General features: G+C 49.2%; 6 protein-coding genes across 6 annotated transcripts; 4 read left to right on the top strand and 2 right to left on the bottom strand.

Moving 5' to 3' along the window:
• Positions 1 to 147: 147 nt before the first annotated feature.
• Positions 148 to 1,868, bottom strand: N7520_010701 (putative MFS myo-inositol transporter; the record flags this gene model as incomplete). Its single annotated transcript, XM_057144634.1, has 3 exons — positions 148 to 1,276; positions 1,331 to 1,627; positions 1,684 to 1,868. Coding segments are annotated over 3 exons (1,611 nt in total), but the record flags the coding sequence as incomplete, so codon positions are not given.
• A 296-nt stretch (positions 1,869 to 2,164) lies between these two features.
• On the bottom strand, positions 2,165 to 4,798 carry N7520_010702 (putative AAA family ATPase GCN20; the record flags this gene model as incomplete). Its single annotated transcript, XM_057144635.1, has 8 exons — positions 2,165 to 2,516; positions 2,579 to 3,047; positions 3,099 to 3,185; positions 3,238 to 3,411; positions 3,467 to 3,770; positions 3,826 to 3,906; positions 3,963 to 4,685; positions 4,736 to 4,798. The coding sequence occupies 8 exons, from the start codon at positions 4,796 to 4,798 to the stop codon at positions 2,165 to 2,167; spliced, it is 2,253 nt and encodes a 750-aa protein (XP_056990389.1).
• A 2,566-nt stretch (positions 4,799 to 7,364) lies between these two features.
• On the top strand, positions 7,365 to 10,419 carry N7520_010703 (uncharacterized protein; the record flags this gene model as incomplete). The annotated part of the gene is made up of 2 exons (XM_057144636.1): positions 7,365 to 7,382; positions 7,435 to 10,419. 2 exons carry the CDS (start codon positions 7,365 to 7,367, stop codon positions 10,417 to 10,419), a joined length of 3,003 nt encoding a protein of 1,000 aa, XP_056990390.1.
• A 2,295-nt stretch (positions 10,420 to 12,714) lies between these two features.
• N7520_010704 (uncharacterized protein) lies at positions 12,715 to 14,990 on the top strand (the record flags this gene model as incomplete). Its single annotated transcript, XM_057144637.1, has 3 exons — positions 12,715 to 12,947; positions 13,029 to 14,684; positions 14,747 to 14,990. The coding sequence occupies 3 exons, from the start codon at positions 12,715 to 12,717 to the stop codon at positions 14,988 to 14,990; spliced, it is 2,133 nt and encodes a 710-aa protein (XP_056990391.1).
• A 1,572-nt stretch (positions 14,991 to 16,562) lies between these two features.
• On the top strand, positions 16,563 to 17,786 carry N7520_010705 (uncharacterized protein; the record flags this gene model as incomplete). Its single annotated transcript, XM_057144638.1, has 1 exon — positions 16,563 to 17,786. The coding sequence occupies one exon, from the start codon at positions 16,563 to 16,565 to the stop codon at positions 17,784 to 17,786; it is 1,224 nt and encodes a 407-aa protein (XP_056990392.1).
• Positions 17,787 to 18,704: 918 nt separating this feature from the next.
• On the top strand, positions 18,705 to 22,486 carry phoC (uncharacterized protein; the record flags this gene model as incomplete). The annotated part of the gene is made up of 7 exons (XM_057144639.1): positions 18,705 to 18,733; positions 19,082 to 19,166; positions 19,235 to 19,363; positions 19,420 to 19,470; positions 19,526 to 21,977; positions 22,044 to 22,213; positions 22,271 to 22,486. 7 exons carry the CDS (start codon positions 18,705 to 18,707, stop codon positions 22,484 to 22,486), a joined length of 3,132 nt encoding a protein of 1,043 aa, XP_056990393.1.
• Between the last annotated feature and the right edge of the window lie 412 nt (positions 22,487 to 22,898).

The raw sequence follows: 22,898 nt of genomic DNA on the forward strand, positions 1-22,898 counted from the left end.
GAAAACGTGGAAATGTGAAAAGGTGAGGAAGTAGGGTGGTGAGTGTGATCTGTTCAGTACGTGAGGATGGAGTTTCGAGTGGATTGAAAATAGAGAAGGTGAGAGGAGGAAAGTCGATGATGACTTTTCATATCTTCAACGTTTTACCCCGTACATATCAATTCTTCTCAGGCTCTCTTCCACCCCCCAACCATTGACTAATAAATCCTTGACTTCTTCGAGGCCAAGTCCACTCATCTCTGGATAAATCTTGTGAACAGCTACCCATCCCACAGCACATACTCCAGCGTAAACAACAAAGGTCCATGTTGGAGACATCACTTCCATCATCGGCAGGAAAGTGAGCCCGACAATGAAATTAGAACCCCAGTTTGTAGCAGTTGCCAGACCAGATCCCATCGACCGCACATTTAACGGGAACAGCTCCGCTTGCTGCCACGGGACATTACCAAGTCCAAATGCATACGCTGCTGTATACACAGTGAGGCAGAGCAGTATCAGCAAGGGATAAATGGTGTGGTGATCAGCATCATCTTGGTGCCCTGAAGGCTGAGAGCCCCATGGAATGTCCAGCGAGGAGAAGGAAACAGCGCACATGATCAGTGCTAGGGCCATCACCGGTATCGAATAGAGTAATATGCGACGGCGGCCAATCCTATCGATAAATGCGAATGCAAGAAGAGTGAACACGAAGTTGGTCACCGCGACAGTCAGTGATGTCAACGTCGGGGATGAGAATGAGAGAGTCTGAAAGATGATCCCCGAGAAGTACATCAAGCTGTTGAACCCACATAGTTGTTGAAGACCCTGAAGCATCACCGCGATTATCAGAGCTCTTCTGTTTCCTCCGTTGTAAAACAGATCCTGAGCTCGCTGCAAAGCATCATGAAGCCACCGTGAGTTCGTGCTGGAGGCTTTACCTCGGTCCATTTCTGCTGTTTCTTGGATCGATTCCCCTGTAATATCGCGCAAGACTCGAAGAACGACGCGATCACATTCAGGACATTCCTGGTAAATCTTATTCAAGACTGCCACGGCCTGAGAAGCATGTCCCGCTTGAATGAGCCATCGTGGAGTTTCTGGCAAGACCAAAAGAAAGGCGAACTGGAGGATAGCCGGCGCTGCCCCGAGGCCGACGATCCAGCGCCAGCCTCCATTGGCTTGGGAAAATAACCAGCCCACAATGTAGGCGACCACTTGACCGCCGGTTATCAAGAGACACATGATTGTGACAAGCCGTCCTCTTGCATGAGATGGTGCAACCTCTGCAATATATCTGGGTCGGGAATGTTAACATTTTATTATTATCCGCACAAGATGATATACGAACAAGGGAGTGACAGCACTCGCACTACCAACGGCAAGGCCGACAATACTGCGGCCAACAATCATACACCATACTCTACTGGTGAACGCCTGGGTTAACGCCCCTAGCGCAAACAGGATATCTGCGACGAGTATGACGCTCCGGCGACCATATCTGTCAGCCAGGATACCCGTGAAGGGACTCGCAATTAATGCAAATAGACTGGTGCATGATGTTATGAGACTCTCATCGAACGTAGTCAACGGTCGATTGGATAGATCGGAGCCAATAGTCACGAGGGTAGAGGATATAACGCCGGTACTAATTCAAAAGGTCATTAGCCACCAACACTGCGCGTCGTGAAGATTTTCACGTACTCATAGCCGAAAAGAAGGCCACTTATACCAGCGGAAAATGTTAAAATCCATATAAACCATCCCCCCGAATAGCTTAGCTCGGAGTCCGGAATCTCGTCGTCGTCGCGGAAGTCAGGAGAGGCGTCGGTGGGGGCAAGCAGGGGAGCACTAGGGCCCGAATTCTCCAAATCCTCCCTTAAGGCCATGTTTTGTGGCTGCCCGTATAGACTGTCAGTGATTGACTAGCTCGAGCTGTTGAGAAAGCTGCTGAGAAGGAAGGAAGAGAGATCTGGGGTTCCAGCACGATAATCCGATAATCCGATAACCCGATAACCCGATAACCCGATAACGAGGACCCACCAGACTGGAGGCAATCAATCATCAATTTGTTCTACTGAAAATATAGATTAAGCACAGTCTACGGTATTAAAGAGCAAGTAAAGACATATAGTCATTTCTAATTCTCACTGACTTGGAATTGTCAATGATCTGAAGATTAAGCTTAGTGCTTAGCCACAACACCGGCTTCATCAGCCTGTGCGGTGATCATCTTCTTATATGCATTCACATCACCGTCGAACTTGGTGACGGTTCCCTTATCGCAGACCCAAAGACTCTTGCAAACCTTCTGCAACATTGTCACGTCGTGGGAAACCATGACCACACCACCCTCGAAACGCTGGAGCGCTTCAGAAAGCGCGTCCATACCTTCGATATCCAAGTGGTTGGAAGGCTCGTCAAGAACCAGAATATGAGGGTTAGTCAGAGACAAGCAGGCGAAGGCAACACGAGACTTCTGACCTCCAGACAGAAGCTCCATCCGTTGCAGACCAGTCATACCAGTGATACCGAAGCTATAATGCGAACAAATTGTCAGAGTCAAGTGATATAAATCCCGATCAGGGTCAGAACTTACGCGCCCAGGTGTCTTCGATACTCTTCGTCGGACTTGCCGGGGTAGGCTTTGGCCATGAAGCTCACGGCACTGGAGTTCATGTCGAGAGCATCAACGTGGTGTTGAGCGAAGAACCCAATGCGCAGTCTCGAGTGTGTAGAGATCAATCCCTTGGTGGGTTGGAGTCGATTGGTGAGCAATTTGAGTACTGTAGTCTTACCAGCACCGTTGGGTCCAACAATTCCAATACGTGAATCCAGTTGAACATCGAGCTCGACCTCCTTGAGAAGAGGTCTTTCTGGGGTGTAGCCGAACGAAACATCCGTCATTTGTACAATAGGTGGCGAAAGCTTTTCGACCTCGGGGAATTGGAAGTGGACAGTGTATTCGCTCTCAGGCGCTTCAAGAGCTGGCATGCGCTCAAGCTTCTTGATTCTGGACTGGGCTTCCGATGATTTGGCGGCATTGTATCGGAATTTGTCAATGAAAGCTGATTGCAGCGGGTTAGCATTCAATATAAATTAAGGAAGAAGTGCCTTACCTTGCAAGTGTGCCCGCTCGGCCATTTGCTTCTCATATTCACGCTTGGCAGTCTTTCTTCGCTCTTCCTTCGTCGCGTAGAACGATTCTATATTATACGTTAGCCACATCATGGGGTCTGTGTTTTCATTGAAACCCACCGAAGTTAGCTCCCTTGTAGTAATCCAGTCTCTCCGAGTGCTGGTGAACAATATCTGTGGCGACTTCGTTGAGGAACGCTCGGTCGTGAGAAACGACCAGCACTGTACTAGGGTATCCCTGGAGGTAATTAGCCAAGAAGGTGATAGATGGAACATCCAACATGTTTGAAGGTTCTATGAGAAGGTTAGCGACGTAGTTCCCCTGCGCGTTCGAAAGTCAACAGCCTACCGTCAAGAAGCAACAGATCCGGTTCACAGAAGAGGGCTCGGGCCAGTGCAAGACGCATTCTCCAACCTCCAGAGAATGTCTTAGTGGCAAACTGCTGTCTTTCTTGGGAGAAACCAAGACCAGCCAAGATACTGGCCGCCCGAGACTCTGCCTTATCGGATTCCATCTCAGAGAGCTTGGAATAAATATCGCTCAAGGTGATGTCCAAGCCCTCCCGTTCTTGGTCTAAGCGAGCAGCATCCTTGGATGTGTCCGCCAGAGAAGATCGCTCCTCCTCGATGGCAGATAGTTGTTTTGAGATTTTCTACCAATTTCCCTTTTAGTAAACCGATGGAAGATGTCCCAAAGAAAAAGCTCACCTCTTGTTCAGCCAGGAGGTGTTTCCGCCACACGTCTGCGTCCAACACAGCCTGGAGTGCGGGTGTATCGTCACCCGTGATCTTGAGATAATCGTCAGTATTAGCAAATTTGCCGATTGGGGCATATAGGGTTTTACCTCTTGCTCGACGTGAAGAATTGAGATATGGCTGGGAACTGCAACTTCTCTGCGACTCAAAGCGCGCAACAAGGTAGACTTTCCGATACCGTTCTGACCAACCAGACCATATCGCCGACCGAAGGCAAGGGTCAAATTAGCGTCCGTCAGAATACGCAGACCGCTAATAGAGATATCAAGATTTTCCAGCTTGATGTCCTTGCTCTTAGACTGAGAGTCCGAGCCCAGCTGCAGCGGATTGACAGCCATAAAGAATTCCTCATATGACATGGTTTCATCTGGCTGGTTGATCAGGCGAGAAGCCTCGTAGGTAACCGTCTTCATTTGTTTCTTCTCCTGCTTGGCTCTGATCTTGCGCTCGGCCTTCTCCAGCTTCTTCTTATCCACGCGAGACTCCACTTTCCGGGCATTGGCGGACTCCAAGTCCACATTGTTGCCAGTCAATCCTAGGGTTGAGGACATGTTCCGCTGCGCGCCAACATTGATAGTCTGGTCGAGCCTCTTGGCCGCGAAGGGCATCTGCCGGCGCTCCGAATCGCCATTGGAGGCGCTCAATGATGTAATGAATTTTTCCACCAAATTGACAATTGCATCGCGGTTCTGGGTGGAGAAGTCTCCCGAGGCAGAGACCAACAATTCCGTAACTGTTTCTGCGGCTTCCACAAGGGGCGATGGGGAGTTGGTATCCTCCACATAGAGGTTGGAAGCATGCGTCAAGTAGCCCTGGCCATCATTAGCTCCCACCAAGAACGGAGATATCTTCACATGCATACCACAGAGTATTCGGAAATGACATGGTCTAGGCCAGCAATCTTAGCCTGCAGTTCTGCCTCCATGATGAAATTGCTCTAACCAAAAGAGGGAGAGAAGTTCACGAGTTTGCGATGAGGCACACTTTCCAAATGCTTCGAGCTATCTGGGGTAACGCTAAAAGGCCAGAAAGTGGCGTGTTTTTCGAGGCCTTATCGATAAGATCACATGATCTTATCGCACAACCGCGTGTGTCGCTTTATGAAGTATTTGCCTTAAGCTGGAATTCTAAGAAGATCAATAATGATCAATTGAGCTCCAATAGGTGTCTTTAGGAGACAATTGTGAGAACACCGGGTGATTCTGAGCTACAGCTATGTTTCATGATATACAGGGATGCTTGAATTGATATGTTTCTGCTTGCACGATGTGTCAATCTGTAGGAATATAAGCATAAACTCTTCTGATGGTAACACTATACTCCGTACATACACGTAGATCAAGATTATTTTCTTATACTAGAAGATGAACATGAACCTTGGTAGTACATAGAGAAACTCTAAATCCCAAAATTACTTGCGATGTACAAGTAAATGAAAGGAAGATCATTTATCGAAAATACCGGAAATCCATTCTAGTCGTAGCTGGACGGTTACAGAAAACGGCTCTCCACAGTTGGTTCCGGTGGCTCCTGCCAAATGTAATCATTTTTCATCATAATTTTATGGATCACTGTATCTCATTTCCGCAATATCCAGACGTACCCAGGGTCACATCTCTGAGCTCCAAATAATCGCATATTATTAAATAACTTCTATGGTCACTTTAGCTTCAGGAAACGGAAGAGTCCACATGGACCACCTCAACGGTGTATAGGAAACACAAGAGAAAATGACAGCAAGTGGTGCAGGGGTTACCCGGTTCCTGCCTGCAGGACGCAGACAAGACCGATATGACCGGAGTTGATTTCTTATCAAGCGCTTAGTGGGTGTACAAGGTCGGGACTAACATAGATCACCTGCAGGTGACTGTACCACGTTGATGGGTTAACACGTCAACAAAGCTCTCGGAAGCTTATCAGCCATTCAATTAAACAACGAAAACTTGGCCAGCAACCAGGATGAAAGCCTTGCCAATCATTCTAAAAGCCTGAAGATCAGAACCGAACAGGGCTCACATGAGTTCGATCGGACCCAAACCAGTGGAGGAAAGGAAACCGATGCAGAAAATTTCTTATCTGCAGAAGCGGCATGTGTTTGGTGCGCTTCAAATTGGCTCCAGCTCAATCGCCCATCTGGCTGGGTAGAAGGCCTTAACTCGGTAGGAAGAACCGACAGACGCGTTTGACCCACGTTAGGTTCCCCCTTTCATTTGGCGAAAAGTGGAGGGTATGACGATATGAATCGAAGCTCTCATGCCAAGGAAGTTCCTAACATTTGGGTTCCGAGCATCCCTAAGCGGACCCCATCAAGTTTTCTTTTTCTTTATTTGTTTTCCAAGGGAGACGAGCATTTGGTAGGGATCAGCGCTTGAAAGAACGGATCGAGTGGATGTCCGGCTTCGAGAAAAGTTGAACTTGTGAAACTGGTAGACATATGCCCCACGATCGGGATTTTATGCCCGTTGTTATGCCCAGAGTTTATGGGGATTGGGGCCTTAATTGTTTCAGAAACCATTGGACAGAAGGCTAACAGGTAGAAGATGGCCCTGTTTTGTTTTTTTTTTTTGTTTTTCCTTGGGAACGGTTCGTCCAACCGGTGGGCACAGATCGGCCGCACTGGGGCCCTTGCGATCGAGAGACTAACGATCCTGGGAAGGCGAGGGGGGCCAACGCGATCTCAGCCAGCCGAGACGAAAGTGATGTGGGGAATTCATAAATTGTATGGCTTGTTTTTTTCCCTTTTTTTCGAATTTCCCTTAGGTCACAGCCACTGAACCCACTCGCGGACTTCTCCGTATATGTAAGTGAGTTTCGGTCTGGACACGAGCAGATGCAATGTGAGCCGCAAGGGGTCCGCAGTTCCGTGAAGTCAACTTGTAGTTGCCCGTTGAAGAGCCTTTTCAGGTTTTATGGTATCTTTGCAAGTTCTGTCAGAGTGGGGAAGTCGGAGTAGAAAGATGTGAACCTTTAGTACATTTGTATGCAGCAGAGGAAAGAGAGAAAACAATAACAATAAACAACAACAAACCACCAACATACTAAATAGTGAATACAATATATATCATATGGCTCCTTAACTCCTTAACTCCTAGGGATTTTGTTTAATAAATTAACTAATCCATCCAAGGTTTCTCCCTACTTAATTTGAACAATATTTGACTTGCTCCTAGCGTAGACCCGATTTGTCCCCCCCCCATCCCCCAAGCTGAGTTTAGCGTTAAAATCCCCGAATCGTTGTTGTTGTTGAAACCAAACTCCACACTCTCTCGTCATCGTCCCTGTCTTTTCTCTCTCTCTAGGGTTGGATCACCTTGCGCTATATTTGATCCCCCACGTTCCTTTCTTTAAGGGGTTCCTTCTGCATTACCGGAATCCTTCTGCATCCCCTCCCACCCGCTTGCGCAACCATATGGGATGTCACTCACACGGATTCTCGACCCTGCGGAGCTAAGCTGGAGGGTGCTTGACACTCCTTTCAGTGACCTCTGAGGATGGAGCACATATCTACGGTAAGATTTCCTCTAGGCGGAAGGGTGGTTTGGCACTAACGTGTTCGCTCAGCTCTGTGCCCTGAGCACCATCGGCATTGCATCCACTGGCCTCGCACTCGGTCGGGTCGAACGAACTAAACGAAGTCTTTTACGGCGCAAGACTCTACCTTACGATCAATCACTACCAAAACTCACCGAATCCATCCCAGTTGATGTTCGGCCCGAAACCTCTCGATCGGGACGACCCAGCCCCGCGGGGGGCTGGGCACCGAATGAGCATGTAACCGACAGCGATGGTTCGCGGGGTAATAAATCCCAAGGGCTGGACCTACGAAGAGCATCGCTGTCCTTTGGCGCAGCCAGGCTTCGTCGTCGCGGTCAAACTCTAACTAACCCTCCCCTACGCATTCCTGAAAATGAATCAACCGAGTCGCACTCGCGCCGACCTTCCTCCGGTTGGTTAAGACGATTATCAATGGCCTCCTTTCAGACAGACAGTCCCGCGACCAATAGTCCTGTAACACCGTCCTTCAATGGATCTGAGAGCCCAATCTTTCCCCGTCCGAACAGCCAACGCAGGTCTTCCAACAAACTTGTCAAGCGCACGTCTTCGCAGCATTCCAATATACATCCTCTCTTTGTCAGCACATCTGTGTCCCCCATGTCGGGCTTGCGCAGACCGGCCACCAGCTATCAGCGGTCGGAAACGATGCGGTTGCAGTCCCCTGTGTCCGATTTCGAATCACGGTACTCCGACCCGTACTCGGTCGAGTTACCAGCGATCGAGGATTTCGGAATCGAATCTCAAGACAATTGGACGCCATATTTCCTCCCCAGGGTAGAGGGGTTTTCCGAAAAACTTGCCCGAAGACTACCCGCGAGCAACACAAAAGCTTCAAGTGTGCGCCGAATAACTTCTGACCAGGACAGTTTGCCAGCACTGGTCCTGGCAACTTCCATCACAACCAAGGGTTATACTTCTTCAAACCACCAGTCTGTGCCTACCTCACCGGTGATATTCCGTAATCCATTCCAGACCGAGACTAATGCGGACCAAATCACTCCTTTGCCAACTCCCCCACCAGAGAAACGGGCTCACAAGCACTCTTACTCATTGAATGATGTAGAGCCTAAGAAGATTGTGGTGAACACGGTGACCGCATCTGGTACTCCTATTATCGGGCGGCCCCGTGGTGGCTCGTTGAAGCGCGTGAAGGGAAGGACATTTTCCATTCCTAGGTCAGAGCTGCCAAAGCTAGAAAACACAATCCAAGGCTCAACTCCAGCACCCCGGCAAAGACGGAATATCACTGATCCCAGTGTCTTTCGTCGACCGCAAGCTCTGTCCCCGCCAGGCCTGTCGCTATCCACCTTCGGGAGAGACGCTTCTGTTGGGCCTCGATCGGTGTCGCAAGATTACAACATTGGCCTCCCGCGGCATCGGCCGCTGACTTCAGATGCTGTTGCTCTGTCAACTTGGCAACACTCCTGTAGACCAGAGAGCAACACGTACTCCTCTCTACGTCGACGTCCGAAGCGGCACTCCATCACGGCATCAGACCCCTCCTCTACAGTGATCGGCTCTGATGACACACGTGTGTTCACTTCCGGTGATGAGTATGAGACTGATATTATGACGGATTACTGGGATTCAATTCGGACGCGTGGGACCAGTGGGAGCGGATTGAAAGGTCTGCGTATCGAGACAATGTTTGACAAGGCAGGGACCCGGCTGTGCAATGAGGAAATCACGACCCTGGAGGATCTCCTCCCACGGGGTTCATTTGCATCGCGTATGGAAAGAGATCCGCCACTCTTCTCGGATTCCCTTCTCCCTGCAGCCCCTGTTCACATCAACGGCATCGCGTCTCTATCTGGGGATGACGAAGAAACATGCAGCATGATTGGATCACCGCCTGGTGAAACAGACGGTTTTTCCTCTCGCTCTCCCCTGGCCATTCCTTTATCGGAACAAAGATCCTCTGGTCTTCCTCCTGCCATGTTGTCGGATTCCCCCATCGAAGACTTGCACTTGAGCCAAAAGATGAACATTTTTGACTGGTCGGAGCAGTCGCGTACTGATCGTGATATGTCAGACTTGGATGCACGACCAAGGACGGTGCATGGAAAGCAGAACGGTATTGACAGAGGAAGCCGAGCGGCCTGTCGCAAGGTTCCCTCCGCCATCCATCTTCGGAGCCAAAGTGTGCCCGTAGCACGAGAGATCGCCCCGAATGATTCCCGTCAGACATCTGGTAAATTCGGCACGTGGGGTCTGGGTAGTAAAGGGGTCAGCGAAGACTGGGACAGTGATTTCGACTTTGAAGATGACGCCGAGGAGGCTACCCCTAGTCAAAACACCAAGACCACTGTGTCAGAAGGTCCCTCTCAAATCATGACAGTTCCGCAAGCCATTTTGGAGCGCCAAGCGAGCCTTCGAGGCCAGTTCGGTCAAGTGCAAGAACTTACACTTTTGGTGGAGGAGTTGAAGCGATTGAGACATCAAGCAAGCGTCTTGGGCCTTTTAGGTGGGCCCTCGAGTGAACTATGGAAGGAAGCGGAAGGTATAGTCAACTTGGCTACTATCGATGAGGATGAAGACCGTCGTTCACCTCCTGGTTCGCCCTCTTCACTCACTTTCAGTTTTGATGATTCAGATGAAGAAGGCATGAATGTTTCGTCCAAGCACAACATTACAGCGTCACATCAAGAAAGTCAGCTGTATGCCTCGCCACTCAGGCAACTTTCCAGAGGTTCACCCAAATCTAAATCTGTGCTGGACATTCTTCAGCCCGGTCAACACCCCGAGAGCTCGACCTTACCTCAGCTTACTCCTTCCTCGCGCGCTCAAAAGCTTCCATTTGATACATCCTCTCTCCGGGATCTTGTGATTCGCGCTGGAGTGGTCACACGTGCTTTGAAGGAAGTGATTCGGAAGGCCGAGGGTGTCGACCCAAACCCGGAAGATTTATTTCCTTCCGATCCTCCATTTCGACGGATTTTCGATCAGCCCTCCCTTGCGAGCTTTGAGGCTGCGATGGCCGAGATGCATTGAGTTTCATCTTTCCTGCGGAAGCCTCAAACCCCTCGTCAAAGCTCTATAATTCCCCATATCTATACCCGACTAATTTTTTTACTTCGAGGGGCTTAGAGTCGACTTGGGAAATTTCCAGTTTCGGCGTACCGCTTTTTAATGAGTGCCTTGGCTGGCCAATTCCTCAAAATTTCTTCACCTTCCCTTCGCCATGCTCATTGAGCAACTGATTTCTCACCTTCTCATCCGCGCGCCTCCAAAAGCCATTGAATCTCTTTGTACAACTTTTGTTTCTCAATGTACATTGCGCTACCATACTTTTTCCCTTTTGTGCAGGCGCTCTACAGCTGCACACTCGAGCCTGTACCAGCACCCCGGAGGCAACATCGATTCCTTTTGTTACTTTTTCCCTACTTGAGTGTAACCACTCTTTCTGTTTCACCTTTGTTGCATATTTGCGCAGCTCATACTTAATAATTGCGCTCTAATAATCACAGACAGCTGTTGATCAAGATGATCTGCACTGTGATGATGTTTTGAGAACGAAGACCTAACCATGAAATCAGCGAGGTCAAATGCCATGCATAGTATTTGCACCTGAAGTCCAATTACAAGAACATTTTTACACTAGCCTTACGCTGAGTCAGGATATAACCATTTGAAAGCATTCTCCCTAATTCCCACCTTTCCATGTCCCGCTCCGGTAATTTGACCTTGGAAATTTTCAACATGCGCGTTGAGGCGACACTAAATATCCAGGTATATTCAGATACTCGTGTGAATAATTCGACTAAAATTTGAACGTAAATATATCAATTCCGCTGCGACGTGTACTTTTAGTATTTCTTCGAGCTTATACGTGCGCGTACGCCGCTAAGGTAATTTGTAATCCGCTAAACAGTCGTTTATTCAGATACATACTGAGACAATGAAAATTTCTATGTATCTAATGTAGCCAGGTTGGAGTCGGCTAGATAAGCCCTAGACTAAGTTTGTGATACATTATGGGATATGGAGCTAGGAAAGACTGTATGGTCAAATTAGCGAACAGATATATAATGATTGATAGTAATGACCCCTGCGATAATATGTATTGTACAAGACCCAGGGGAAGTGTGTAAATAGAAGCATACCAAAGTCCCAGTCCCGCACCCAAACAAGACATATAGGAAGCTTCGAGGTTAAAATGGATGATATATAAGTAGATCATCGAGCAGAATTTCAGTCCGAGAGATCAATGGGCAAAGGACCGAGGATTATCCGGACGGAGTCACGTGTCGACCTCATGGCGGGAAGAATGGCGGGAAGAATGGCGGGTCAAAAATGAGGGGGTGGACTCCCAGTTTCTCGGGTCAACATTTGCGATAGCGAGCGATAATTACGCCGGACTTTGATGATTGATGAGTGAAGAGTACTGAGCTGATGAGCTGACGGGTTGATCGGGTTGTGGGTTTGGGCCTACCATGTGTGGATTCCTTTTTAAGGGGGATTAGTTAACCAACTAGTTAAATAACTAACTACACTTATCTGACTCCCCAAAATAGACTTGTCGAAATTAATATCCAATCACAGATTGGAATCCACAGGAAATGGAACCTTTGGAATATTACAGTTATACAAGTCACGTTTTGGTGCTTCATCTCCGGTTCAGGGGCAGAGTTAATATGATTGGATGGTACCTGACACCAACCCACGTTAGGGGCTCCATCCACAACTCGCAAGCCTTGCAGGTCTTGCAGGGTAGAGACGGGAAAAACCAAGACAATAATAAACAGAGAATAAACAGAGAAGCTGAAGCTGTAGGAGATCACAAGGAAAATAAAATAAACAATGATAATTTCATCGAATGTAAACAATCTATAGATCATTGATCCAGGGGAACTTCTAAGTGCGGAGATTCGAAAAGAAACCTTGTACGGAAGTGACTTGTACTGTATGTATGGGAGAAGATACGCCACACAGACTGGAGTCTCGCCCCTTCTCCTCTTTTTTCCTTTTCCTTCCAATCTCTCTCTTTCTCTCTCCAACCCTCATTCATTCCCTTTTGGCCGCTGGCCGCCCACTCTTTTAACCCAAGGACTGTTGTCCTGTTCACTCCTTTGACTAAAACCCCAAGTTTTTCGAATTTCTCTGCCCCTGGGTCACTTTTATTCCGACGATCATCGAACATCAAGCTTGAATTTAAATGACTTCGAATTAAAAGCTTGTTTCTTTTCTTTCTTTTTGGCAAATCTGGGTGTGCGTGTCGACTGGCCGACGTGCTGGAAGCGGAGCCATTCGATTTACCCCAACAAGCCTCACCATTATTCCGACCTGATGATGGGGCACCCCGTTCGACGGGAGGTGATGCCCTCCTACCGACTCCCACTCCTGGTCCCAACTACAACAGACCTGGGCTTGGGTTTGCCCTCTCTGATGGTCCGAGCCGACTCATCAACCTCGACCTCAACCTCGACCTCAACCTCGACCTCATCCTGTAGCGGGGGTTCGTGTGAAAAAGCCACCAGTGACTTGGATACGACGATTTTGCCTGTGGTATTTGGTGCCGGGTAGGTTCTTCCCTCCGCGTGTATATGTAGGAACAAGAAGCTTCTGAACAAATGACTGACTGTTGCTATCATTATGTTCAGTATTCCGATTATTGGTGCTATAATTGCGTTTATCATCCTTCACCGGAAACATGTGAAGAAATTGCGACGTGAGGATGCGGAGGATAAGCACAAGTCTCTGGATTTCGGCCTCGGCGACGTGAAGCCTCAGCGACAGCGTCAAGGCCCCAATGGAATGCCCCAAATGATGGAGCCTAGCCACGGCAAGGGAATGTCTCTTGACGTTTATCCTTATCTGATGCCCCCGGGTCTCCACAGCTCTCGAGACTCCTTACATTCCATATCCCGATCGATCGACGATGCCAAGTACCGCCCCGCTACTTTTATCACAAATGATGACGCCTCCGTTATGTCCTTCCCAAGATCTCGAGATGATGCATCTAGCATCACAGGGTCAACCCACCGGTATGGTGCCTCAGAGGAGCCTAACTCAGGCCTTCTTCGGAACGCACAACGAATGTCTCGCTCATCACCACCTTTGCACCACCGCCCTTCGGATGAGCCGACCTCACCACCGCCTGCCCACCTACACCATAACTATCCTGGTCCGGTCCCGGGTCTGGCGTCTTATCCTGAGGAGAACGATAGACATGCACGTGGACTAGCACTTGGCAGTCCTACTGCTGAGTCCAATATCCATGAGCGAACGGCTTCATCTCCCGCGCCAGAACCGCAGTTTAATTTGCCAGAGCCGCAGTTCAACTTGAGCTCGGCATCGGAGCTTCATTTTGATATCCCAATGCATGCGCAAAGTAACGATTCGGGCACGTTCTCCGAGGATCGTCCTAATTTCCCGCTGCCAGACTCAGTGTCACCTCCGAGTCACCACGCGGAACCTGCTCAGGTGCCTGTCACACAACTCCCTCGTATCTCATTGCCGGCGAGCGACATCACCAGCAGTGACTATGGCGATGACCACCGCAAGTCCGAACTGATGATACCGGCGGTGAATATCCACAGCGCCGAGGAGGCAGAAAATCAAGAAAACAATAAGTTACCAGAGCTTCCGGAGGAACCTCAAACCCTGGATCCCGTCTATGATGCTCGTCGTGATACCCGCCGGTTGACTCTCGGTGTGCGACCATTGCCCCCAGAGGACCCGGCCGACAACCCGGAGCAGCGTGCCAACCGGATTCGCTCCTTTTACAAGGAGTACTTCGACGATAGCAAGCGAGAGACCACTTATTATGATGACTATGGCCCCGAAATCCACGAGGGTAGCTATATATATGATCCAACCAACGGAGATTACTTCGATGCGGCCCCTCCTGCTCCGTTTGCTGAGCCAGTAGGCCGCCGGGCCATGACTCCTCCGCCTCGAGCTCCTCCCCGGTTCCAAGGAGCTGCTCGTCATATGGCTACCAACTCGGCCGGGGGTGGCTACGGTGGCCCCGGACCTCGTGCCTTTTCCTCTGCTTCTGGCCAAGTTCCTGGTCCCAAAGCGGCCCGCCGTCCAATGCCTCCTCCCGCACCGCTTCAAGTGCTTCCCACCCCTCATATGTTGAATGACGATTCCATTCTGATGGCAGCCGCTTTTGCTCCTGGCAAGAATTATCGAGATCAACAGTCAGGTCGTGCCGAAACGCCAACCGGTGGCATGCAACCTTACAGCCCTGGGCTACGGGCTCACACTCCCTTGATATCTTCGTTTGATGATCTTGCTGTGATTCCCAGCCCGTGAGTTTTTTCTTTTCACCCCTTTCTTTTGCAATATGTATTCCCGCTAACACCTTTTCCAGTCATGCCCTCCGCAAGTCCGGCACTTTCACATCTCTGGACTTTGCGCCGCCACCCCGGTTCAAGAACGCGGATGGTGGCAGTGACGCTGGTAGCATTCGCAGTAACCGAACGGGCATCTCCAACACCCACATGAACAACATTCGGATGGGTAACTATCGGGTTAGCCGTCTGCCCACTGAAATGGTTGGCACCAAGGATGATATGTTCACAAGTCTGCGTCCGGAATGGGGCATGAATAGATAAAGCTCTGCCCCTATCATGACCTTTGTTGTTTTTGGTGTTCTACATCCTTTTAGGCTTTTTTTTGGTTGTGTTTATTTTCCAGGACACCTGTGATGACCTGCATTTTTTTATATAGCATCGTACCCCGGTGCTTAGCTGCCGAGGACGGTCTCGTTGCATTTCCCCTTCGCTGGATTCATTTCTTATTATTGTGGAATTTTTGCCCTGGCGTAAATAGAGGATGGCTGGAAGCTCTTTTTTTTGCTATGTCCTAGGGGTTTGAATTCAATCTTCTTGGCAATGTCCCTTGCTTGTACATAATGCATTGCAATTCTATTTGGCTGAGCTTGATCAAGTCCAGACTCCTGACCACGTTTTTTTCTTTTTTTGTTTGCTCTGAGACGCCTACCAATCTCTTTAAGGATTTCGGGACTCCACCGTGATTGGATTGGACTCGGCGAGACGACGTAAGTCGGACCACAGTGGAGATTTCCCTCCCTTTTCGATCTTGTTACGCAGCTCAGTCCCGACCGGTCGGGAAGAAGACATTAAGATCTGGACTTGGGGGTACGAGACAAGATGAATCTAGATTATGCTTAGATTCAAGGTCATCTCTTAAATGGGTCAAGAATTGAAATGCTATGGAATAGAAACCCACAACACATTCATGGGTCCTCCATATGGAAATTATGGCCAACAAAAACCTGGCAACCGTTGAACCGAACATCCACATCATCCAATCAACGAATATTTTACTGTGGCAACTGAATACACGCATCATGTCGAACATCTCAATCTGATGTGATTTTGGCACATATGCATATGTTCAAATCTTATTCCTCGGTGTCTGATGGAACATCCCTTGGGTTTCGGTTTGGGAGCCAAAAGATTAGGTAATCGTAATAAACATCCTAAATCAGTCAAAAGATGTTTGCAATTTTATCCCAAGTCGGTGATGTTCCCCGGATGTAGGGAGGAATAGAGAATCAATCATGAAATGTAACGTGAATCCTATGATGCAAGCGGATAACTAATTTAGTTAATCCATAATTAAATTATAATTAAATCTATTAATACAAAGAAACCAAATCCCAAATACCACTAAGAATGCGGTTACCGTTCCATCTCGACCGGGAGCGTAATCAATTCTCTCCACTTTCTCTTTTCAGATTCCCACAGCCCCGTTTTTTCCCTCACACATTTTCCCTCTTCATGGCTCCCGACTAGATTCGGTGATTTTGGGGGTCCTTATTCTTCTTTCTATTTCTTCTGGTCCCAAATCACCGAATGCTGCCTTCAAATTCAAAATTCACCCCCTGAGAGATAATTCACTTCCCTCCCCGATACCGACCCCGATTTCCTTCTTTGAAAACGCGTCAATCTGAATCGCCCGTCACTCGTTATTCGGTCGATCTATGATTATTTGAATTTCCCATTCGGCGCATTCTATTTGCATTCGATATTAGAGGAGGAATCTGCTGAACTTGAGATCCGATCCGTTTCTCCCCCCCCCCCCGGATATCCCGACCTCCCGTCCAACCCAACACGCCATCTAGTATACCTCAATTTTGAACAACATAAAACCCTCTCGCTATGTCAACGGCAGCAAAGGGGGCCGGCTCCAGTGCGAGTGCGGCGGCCGCAGTGGTTGGTGCCACCGAGACCACGGCCACCGGTGCCAGTGCGGCGGAATCCACAAGTGCCACCCCAACGGAGGCAACAACATCTAGCGCTAAAGCTTCCACCAGTGAGACGTCTACCAGCACCAGTACAACTACTTCTTCAACTGAGGCTACTACCTCGTCGATTCCAACTTCTACTTCTACTTCTACTACATCCACTTCCACTTCTACGACCGCTCCTACGACAGCTTCAACGACTACTTCCGACACCACCAGTTCGACCATACCGAGCACCACGAGTGAGACCACTACCAGCACCAGTAGCTCAGAGTCTCAAAAAGCGACCACTATTTACATCACCTCGACTGCCACCAATGGGGGTGTCACGACCGCAACCTCTACTATCAGTTCGGCCTCGTCCAACACCGCGGCCTTGTCCACCTCGACGGGCGCGGCTGCTGGGGGTGGAGGTCTGTCCGCTGGTGGTACCATTGCTGTTGCTGTAGTTGTCCCTGTGGTCTCCGTGGCGCTGATTGCCCTCGCCGCTATTTTCTTCTGGCGCAAGCGCAAGGCTAAGAAGGCGGCCGAGGAGGAGCGTCGAAAGGAAGTGGAGGAATATGGCTTCAACCCGAACAATGATGCGACTTTCCCTGGCATGGCCGGCGTTGTTGCACCCAAGGATGATACCTCGTCTGGCTACCGTGGCTGGGGAACCACCTCAGCTGGTCGTAAGGCCTCGACCAACCTCTCTAGCGGGATGGGAATGGCCATGTCTGAAGGTAGCGGTCAGTATCACCACAACGCTACTCCCAGTGAAGGCACGGTGCAATACTCGGACGGAGTGCGACCGGACTCGGGAGAGATTGTTGAACCAGTTGGCGTGTTGGGTGCTGTCCCTGTGGCGGCCAACAACCGTGGCGGAGACATCCACCGAGGAGCTTCGAACGCCTCGTCTGCATACTCCGCTGCTAACCGATCGGAGGCGTCCGAAGAGAGTCACATGTCTGCTGCACACCCATCAGGTGGCTACTATGGGGACAATCCCTACTACGGAGAAATGACAGGACATGGTGCCTATGGAGATGATTCTTACCAACCTGTGATCCGGGATGTGCAGGCTCGCCGCAACACTCGTATCGAGAACCCGGGCGTTTACCCTAGACAAGGGAACGCTGGAATCGCCCAGAACTTTTAGGATGCTTCGATATCATCTTCTCCCTTTTTCTCAAAAGTTCGGTTTTTGTCCGACCTGATCCGATCTTTCTCTCTCTCTCCTTTTCTTCAACCATCGCCGATTTCATTCCTTCTCTTATGGGCCCCTCTGTAATCTTGGCCCGGTGCCCTTTTCGTTCCCGGCGTGGTGAACATTTTCTCTTCATGTGTTTATTGATCCTGTAACCTCTTATTTTCTCTCATAATCGGCTTGGGGGTTGTATTCCCTTGTTTTGGTTCATGATGTTTGCTCGTTTCCCTTCGCTTTCCTTTTTTTTCTGATTTGCTTGATATATCCCTCGCATCTGGTTCCTACCATACCTGTCGTTGTTCTGGTCCTCTATCTCCATGTACATTGTCTCCTGCTCAGATTGACAGGGTTTTGATAGGGAATAGTTTCTCTTTTTTTCCATGTTTTCCACCTCAAAGTACATTTAAATACGAAGAAATAGTGTCACCTCATTTGTTCGTATCTAAGAAAACCATATAATTGAATCTCATCTAAACAGCAATATTATGATGAGGTGTAGTTAGTTCGAATCTTCACTCTACCCAATAGGTACATATTTCTAGTATACAAGACCTTTATAATTTTAAGTACCTCGGCAGTACTGTGGAGACTGGACTCATATCCTGTCGTCCCGGAACGTGCGTCTTCTGTTCACGGTGATTGGTGGTCGAAGCTCCCCACCAGCTTTAACCTCTTGAACCTCGTTCCCTTCACTTTTTTTTGGAAATCGCGGGACATTTGCTCTCCTCCGATTGATTGGCCGATTTCTCATTTACCAGAGTCACAGTACCTGGGATCTCTCGAGGATTTTTCGTGGAATGTGCCACATTGAAAGGGATTGACTACCCCCCAAAACTTCCCCCCGCCATAGCACTTGTCTATCTACGCTTGATGGAATACATGCGCCAAAACGGGGCTCTGTCGCACTTCCTGTCATACATTTGTCGATATTACGGAGTACACCTGTCCCACTATTAATCTTCCCCACCCGTTGCGCTGTTGTACCCCCCGTGCCCACCTCGACTCGAGGTCCGCTGTCTGGGGTGTCTAGCTGCCCCCCTCCTCGTCTTTCTTCTTCCCCCTCCTCCGAACTACTTCTAAGATATCTCCGACCCCCTCCCCCCTCCTCCTCCATCCATCGTGCGCACCCTGTTCCTGTTTCAAGATCTACACCCTGTTGAGCCGACGCTCTTACGCTGAGAGCCCGTGAAGATGTGAGTGGTCGCCTCGCCTCCAGTGCGCTACCTGAAACTCTGACTCTCCTGCAGGAAGTTCGGCAAACAGATCCAGCGCCGGCAGCTTGATCTACCCGAATATGCGGCCAGTTTCGTCAATTATAAGGCATTGAAAAAGGTGGGATCATTTCAGCTCAATCGACGCAGTGGTTCTAGATTAAAGATCACGGCTAATACTCCCCCCAGCTGATCAAGCAACTGAGTGCCACGCCGACAATCCCAGCCCAGAGAACGCCCGAAGAAATCGCCCACGATGGAAATTTGGACCCGCAAGCCTCCCTGCGTGCGAACAAAGAGGTGTTCTTCTTTCGCTTAGTGAGTTTATGTAGCTTCCCATCATCCTTACCGGGAACTAACATATCCAATTATAGGAGCGTGAAATTGAGAAAGTCAATGCATTCTACCTACAGAAAGAGTCCGAGGTAAACTACCAACTGCTCTCTATAGAGATAAAACACCCACTTATTCTGTCATCAGTTCTCACTGCGGCTCAAAACCCTAGTCGACAAGAAGCGCGTGGTTCAATCGCGAACCAGTTCCAATTCCAAAACCCCCTCCAATTTCATGGCATTATTTGAGGGATTTCAGCAATTTGACGGCGATTTAAATAAATTACAGCAATTTGTGGAAATCAACGAGACTGCTGCGTCCAAGATCTTGAAGAAATGGGACAAAACATCCAAATCTCGAATGAAGGAGCTTTACCTGCAGCGTGCAGTCGAAGTGCAACCCTGTTTCAACCGGGAGGTTCTTCGGGATCTCTCAGACCGAGCAACTACAGCCAGACTGGAATTGGAGGCCTGGGCTGAGGGTGAGAACATCCAGTTTGATATGTCGCGGTCCTCGGAGCGTGTCACGGCTCCTGGATTTGGTACCGAAGAAGAGGAGCTGGATCTTCAAATTTTACAATCTGCCTCGACGGGGAATCTTCAGATCTTGCGTGAGTGGCTGGGTAAACTCAAGTCGTTGCCTGACGCTCAAGATCGGGCCACCCGGACATTCCTGACAGCGATCAATGGGTTTTCTAATGATGTTCTCGCTCTCCTTCTCGAGAGTCAATTGGTCGATGTTCATGCCGAAGATGATATTAACGAACGAAACTGCCTGCACGAAGCCGCAATCTCCGGACGAGACTTCGTTCTCCAGGCGGGAATTGCTGCATCGGTGGATATTGCCCGATCCGATGTTTATGGGCGCATTCCCCTCCATTACGCATGTATGCATGGTCGTGTAGACATGGTCCGAGATCTACTGGCAGTAGGCCCGCACACGGTTGACATGATGGATCATGATAACTTCACCCCCCTCATTCATAGCATCGTGAAACGCCAGCTTGCGTGTGCGAAGCAGGTCTTGATTAACAATGCTCGCATCGATCCGGCATCGGATTCAGACCATATCCCATTGAATCTTGCCTGCCAGCACGGGTCATTACCAATCGTGCAGATGCTTCTAGAGCGAAAGGCCCGACTGTTGCCAGATGCTGAAGGTCTTTACCCCCAACATATGGTAGCTCGGGCGTCACAATCACCGGACCTGCTGCTTCTGCTGAAGCAACATGGAGCCGACCTGAACCAAAGGGACAAACTATACCAATGGACACCACTGTTCCACGCAGCAAGCGAGGGCTGTGTACCGTGTCTGCGGACACTTCTGGAGCTCGGTGTAGATGCGCAGGTCGCAGATGAGAAGGGTCTTTCCGCCATGTATTACGCTGCCTGGGAAGGCCATCTTGAGTGCATGCTACTCCTCTGGGCCCAACCTGTGAATGACCTCCCCTCACAGCGACCACTCGACGTCTTGAAAGGGTTCCAAATCCAGCACTCCAACTCCATGGATGAGGATTATGGGAGACGAGCGAGCTCCGCCGATATGGAGATTGCCGATGGCATCCCCGACCTTTCTCTGCCTCCTCCTATAATCCCTTTGCGACGCTACGGTCACAATTTCCTTGATAAAAAGGTCTTTGTACAACTACTGTTTGACCAAGGGAACACTGGCTCTATCGCCTTTGACCAGGCAGGCCGGCACCCAGCCGCCCGGTTGACTATCTCATCCAAGCTATCCGACTTGATTCCTCGTACCATAATGCTTCCTATTCAAGAAGACTCCCGCACAATATCTTTCCACGTGGACAATCTGGACACATTCACGGTGGATTTCGAGATTTTCCCCACTTTTGGTTCTAAGGTGATCGCAAAGAGTGTGGCATTGCCGGTAACCTTCCGTGCTGAGGACTCTAGCACAGGCTCATGCTGCCTGCCTCTCTTTGATCCTCGTCTTCGGGCCATTGGTCAACTGCAATTCAACTACCAGGTTATCAAGCCGTACCACGGGGATCCTCTTGAAATCACCCACTTTGCGACGTACTGGAAGGCGACTGGTGCCATCGACTCTGAGCACAATGGATTGGTCACTGGCTCTAGCTTGTCAGGGGACTATGTTCAACTGTTCGTGCAGCTGACACGGGATCGCGTTCCGGTGCTCTATCCTCAATTCCTCATCAACCATCATGGAATCGGCATTCCAGTGTGTCAACTGACATACGCACAATTCCAGGCCATTGGCGTGGAACGAGGAGTGGACCGATCTTATATTCTGCATTTCTTGGCCACCCAGGCACTCGATGATATGCCACAGACTCATCGTCTTCTATCGGAGTCGTTCATGTCCCTACAAGACGTTTTGCAAGACTTGCCAATGGGATTGAACATCAATCTTTCTATCATTTATCCATCCAGCGCCGAAGAGAGATCTCTCATGATGCCCTATCTAGCTGACGTCAACAGCTTTGCAGATTCGATTTTGTCTGTCGTCTTCTATCATGCGCGTGTCTCCCGCGCCAACAACCCCGACTTCATGCGTTCAGTGGTGTTCACTTCTTACAACCCCAACATCTGCACTGCCCTGAACTGGAAGCAGCCTAATTGTAAGTCTCTGATTTTCCAACTGTCATCAAAAACCATGGCTGCTAACCCTCTTCTCTTTTTTTTAGACCCCGTCCTTCTCTGCAATGATCTAGGACAGATTCGGGACTTGGCCCGCAATGTCGACACCTTTCCTGATGTCAATAGCAGTGGTCGCGCCTCTATGTCGATCAAGGAATCTGCGCGGATTGCTCAAAGTAATAACTTTATGGGGTTGATCTGCCGTTCAAGTCTTCTTGTAAGTTTTCCAGAAAATTGGTTGATTGAATTACTTGCTAACTGGACTGGTCCATAGAATGTTGTTCCTGCGCTTGTGGAGACAATCAAAGAACTTGGCCTTGTCCTGGTGGCTGATACTTCCGACGAGGCAGGTCAGCCTGACCGCAGGGACTCTCTAACCAATGCCAACGCCGTTGGTATGGCTGAATGGGCTTACCGTATGCCTGACGAGGTGAACGGCGCTATGAAAGCTAACGGTGTTCTCCGATTCAACGATATGATTGACATGTGAGGATATACCGAGCGACCTGCTTGAGACGAAGACCACGAGATTTGAATAGCTTTATTGACTCACGTTCATGATTTTCATTTTCTTGACCTGTCACCAGGGCGGATCATTCCCCAGCGAGCTTCAATTCGAATTGGTTGTGCACCTGGACATCTTTTCTTTCCTTCTATTTCCTGTCTCTTTAATTTGTTCTTTGGTCTCTGGTCTCATGGCGCTGGGATAGATGGCTTGGTGGCCCCAAAGTTGTATCATACTAGAGTAACGTAGAACAACCAAGTTTGTACTATACTCCCATACTCCTATACTAGCAGCTTTACGCGCATTTTACACACCACTTTGAGTAACATATATTTCTAGTATACCTCCTATAGTATATCATTCTCCTAATCAGTCTCCTACTAGTCGCCTTATTCTT

The sequence above is a fragment of the Penicillium odoratum genome (assembly GCF_028828045.1).
Source record: "Penicillium odoratum strain IBT 22623 chromosome Unknown utg000008l_segment0_segment0, whole genome shotgun sequence".
Taxonomy (NCBI): domain Eukaryota; kingdom Fungi; phylum Ascomycota; class Eurotiomycetes; order Eurotiales; family Aspergillaceae; genus Penicillium; species Penicillium odoratum.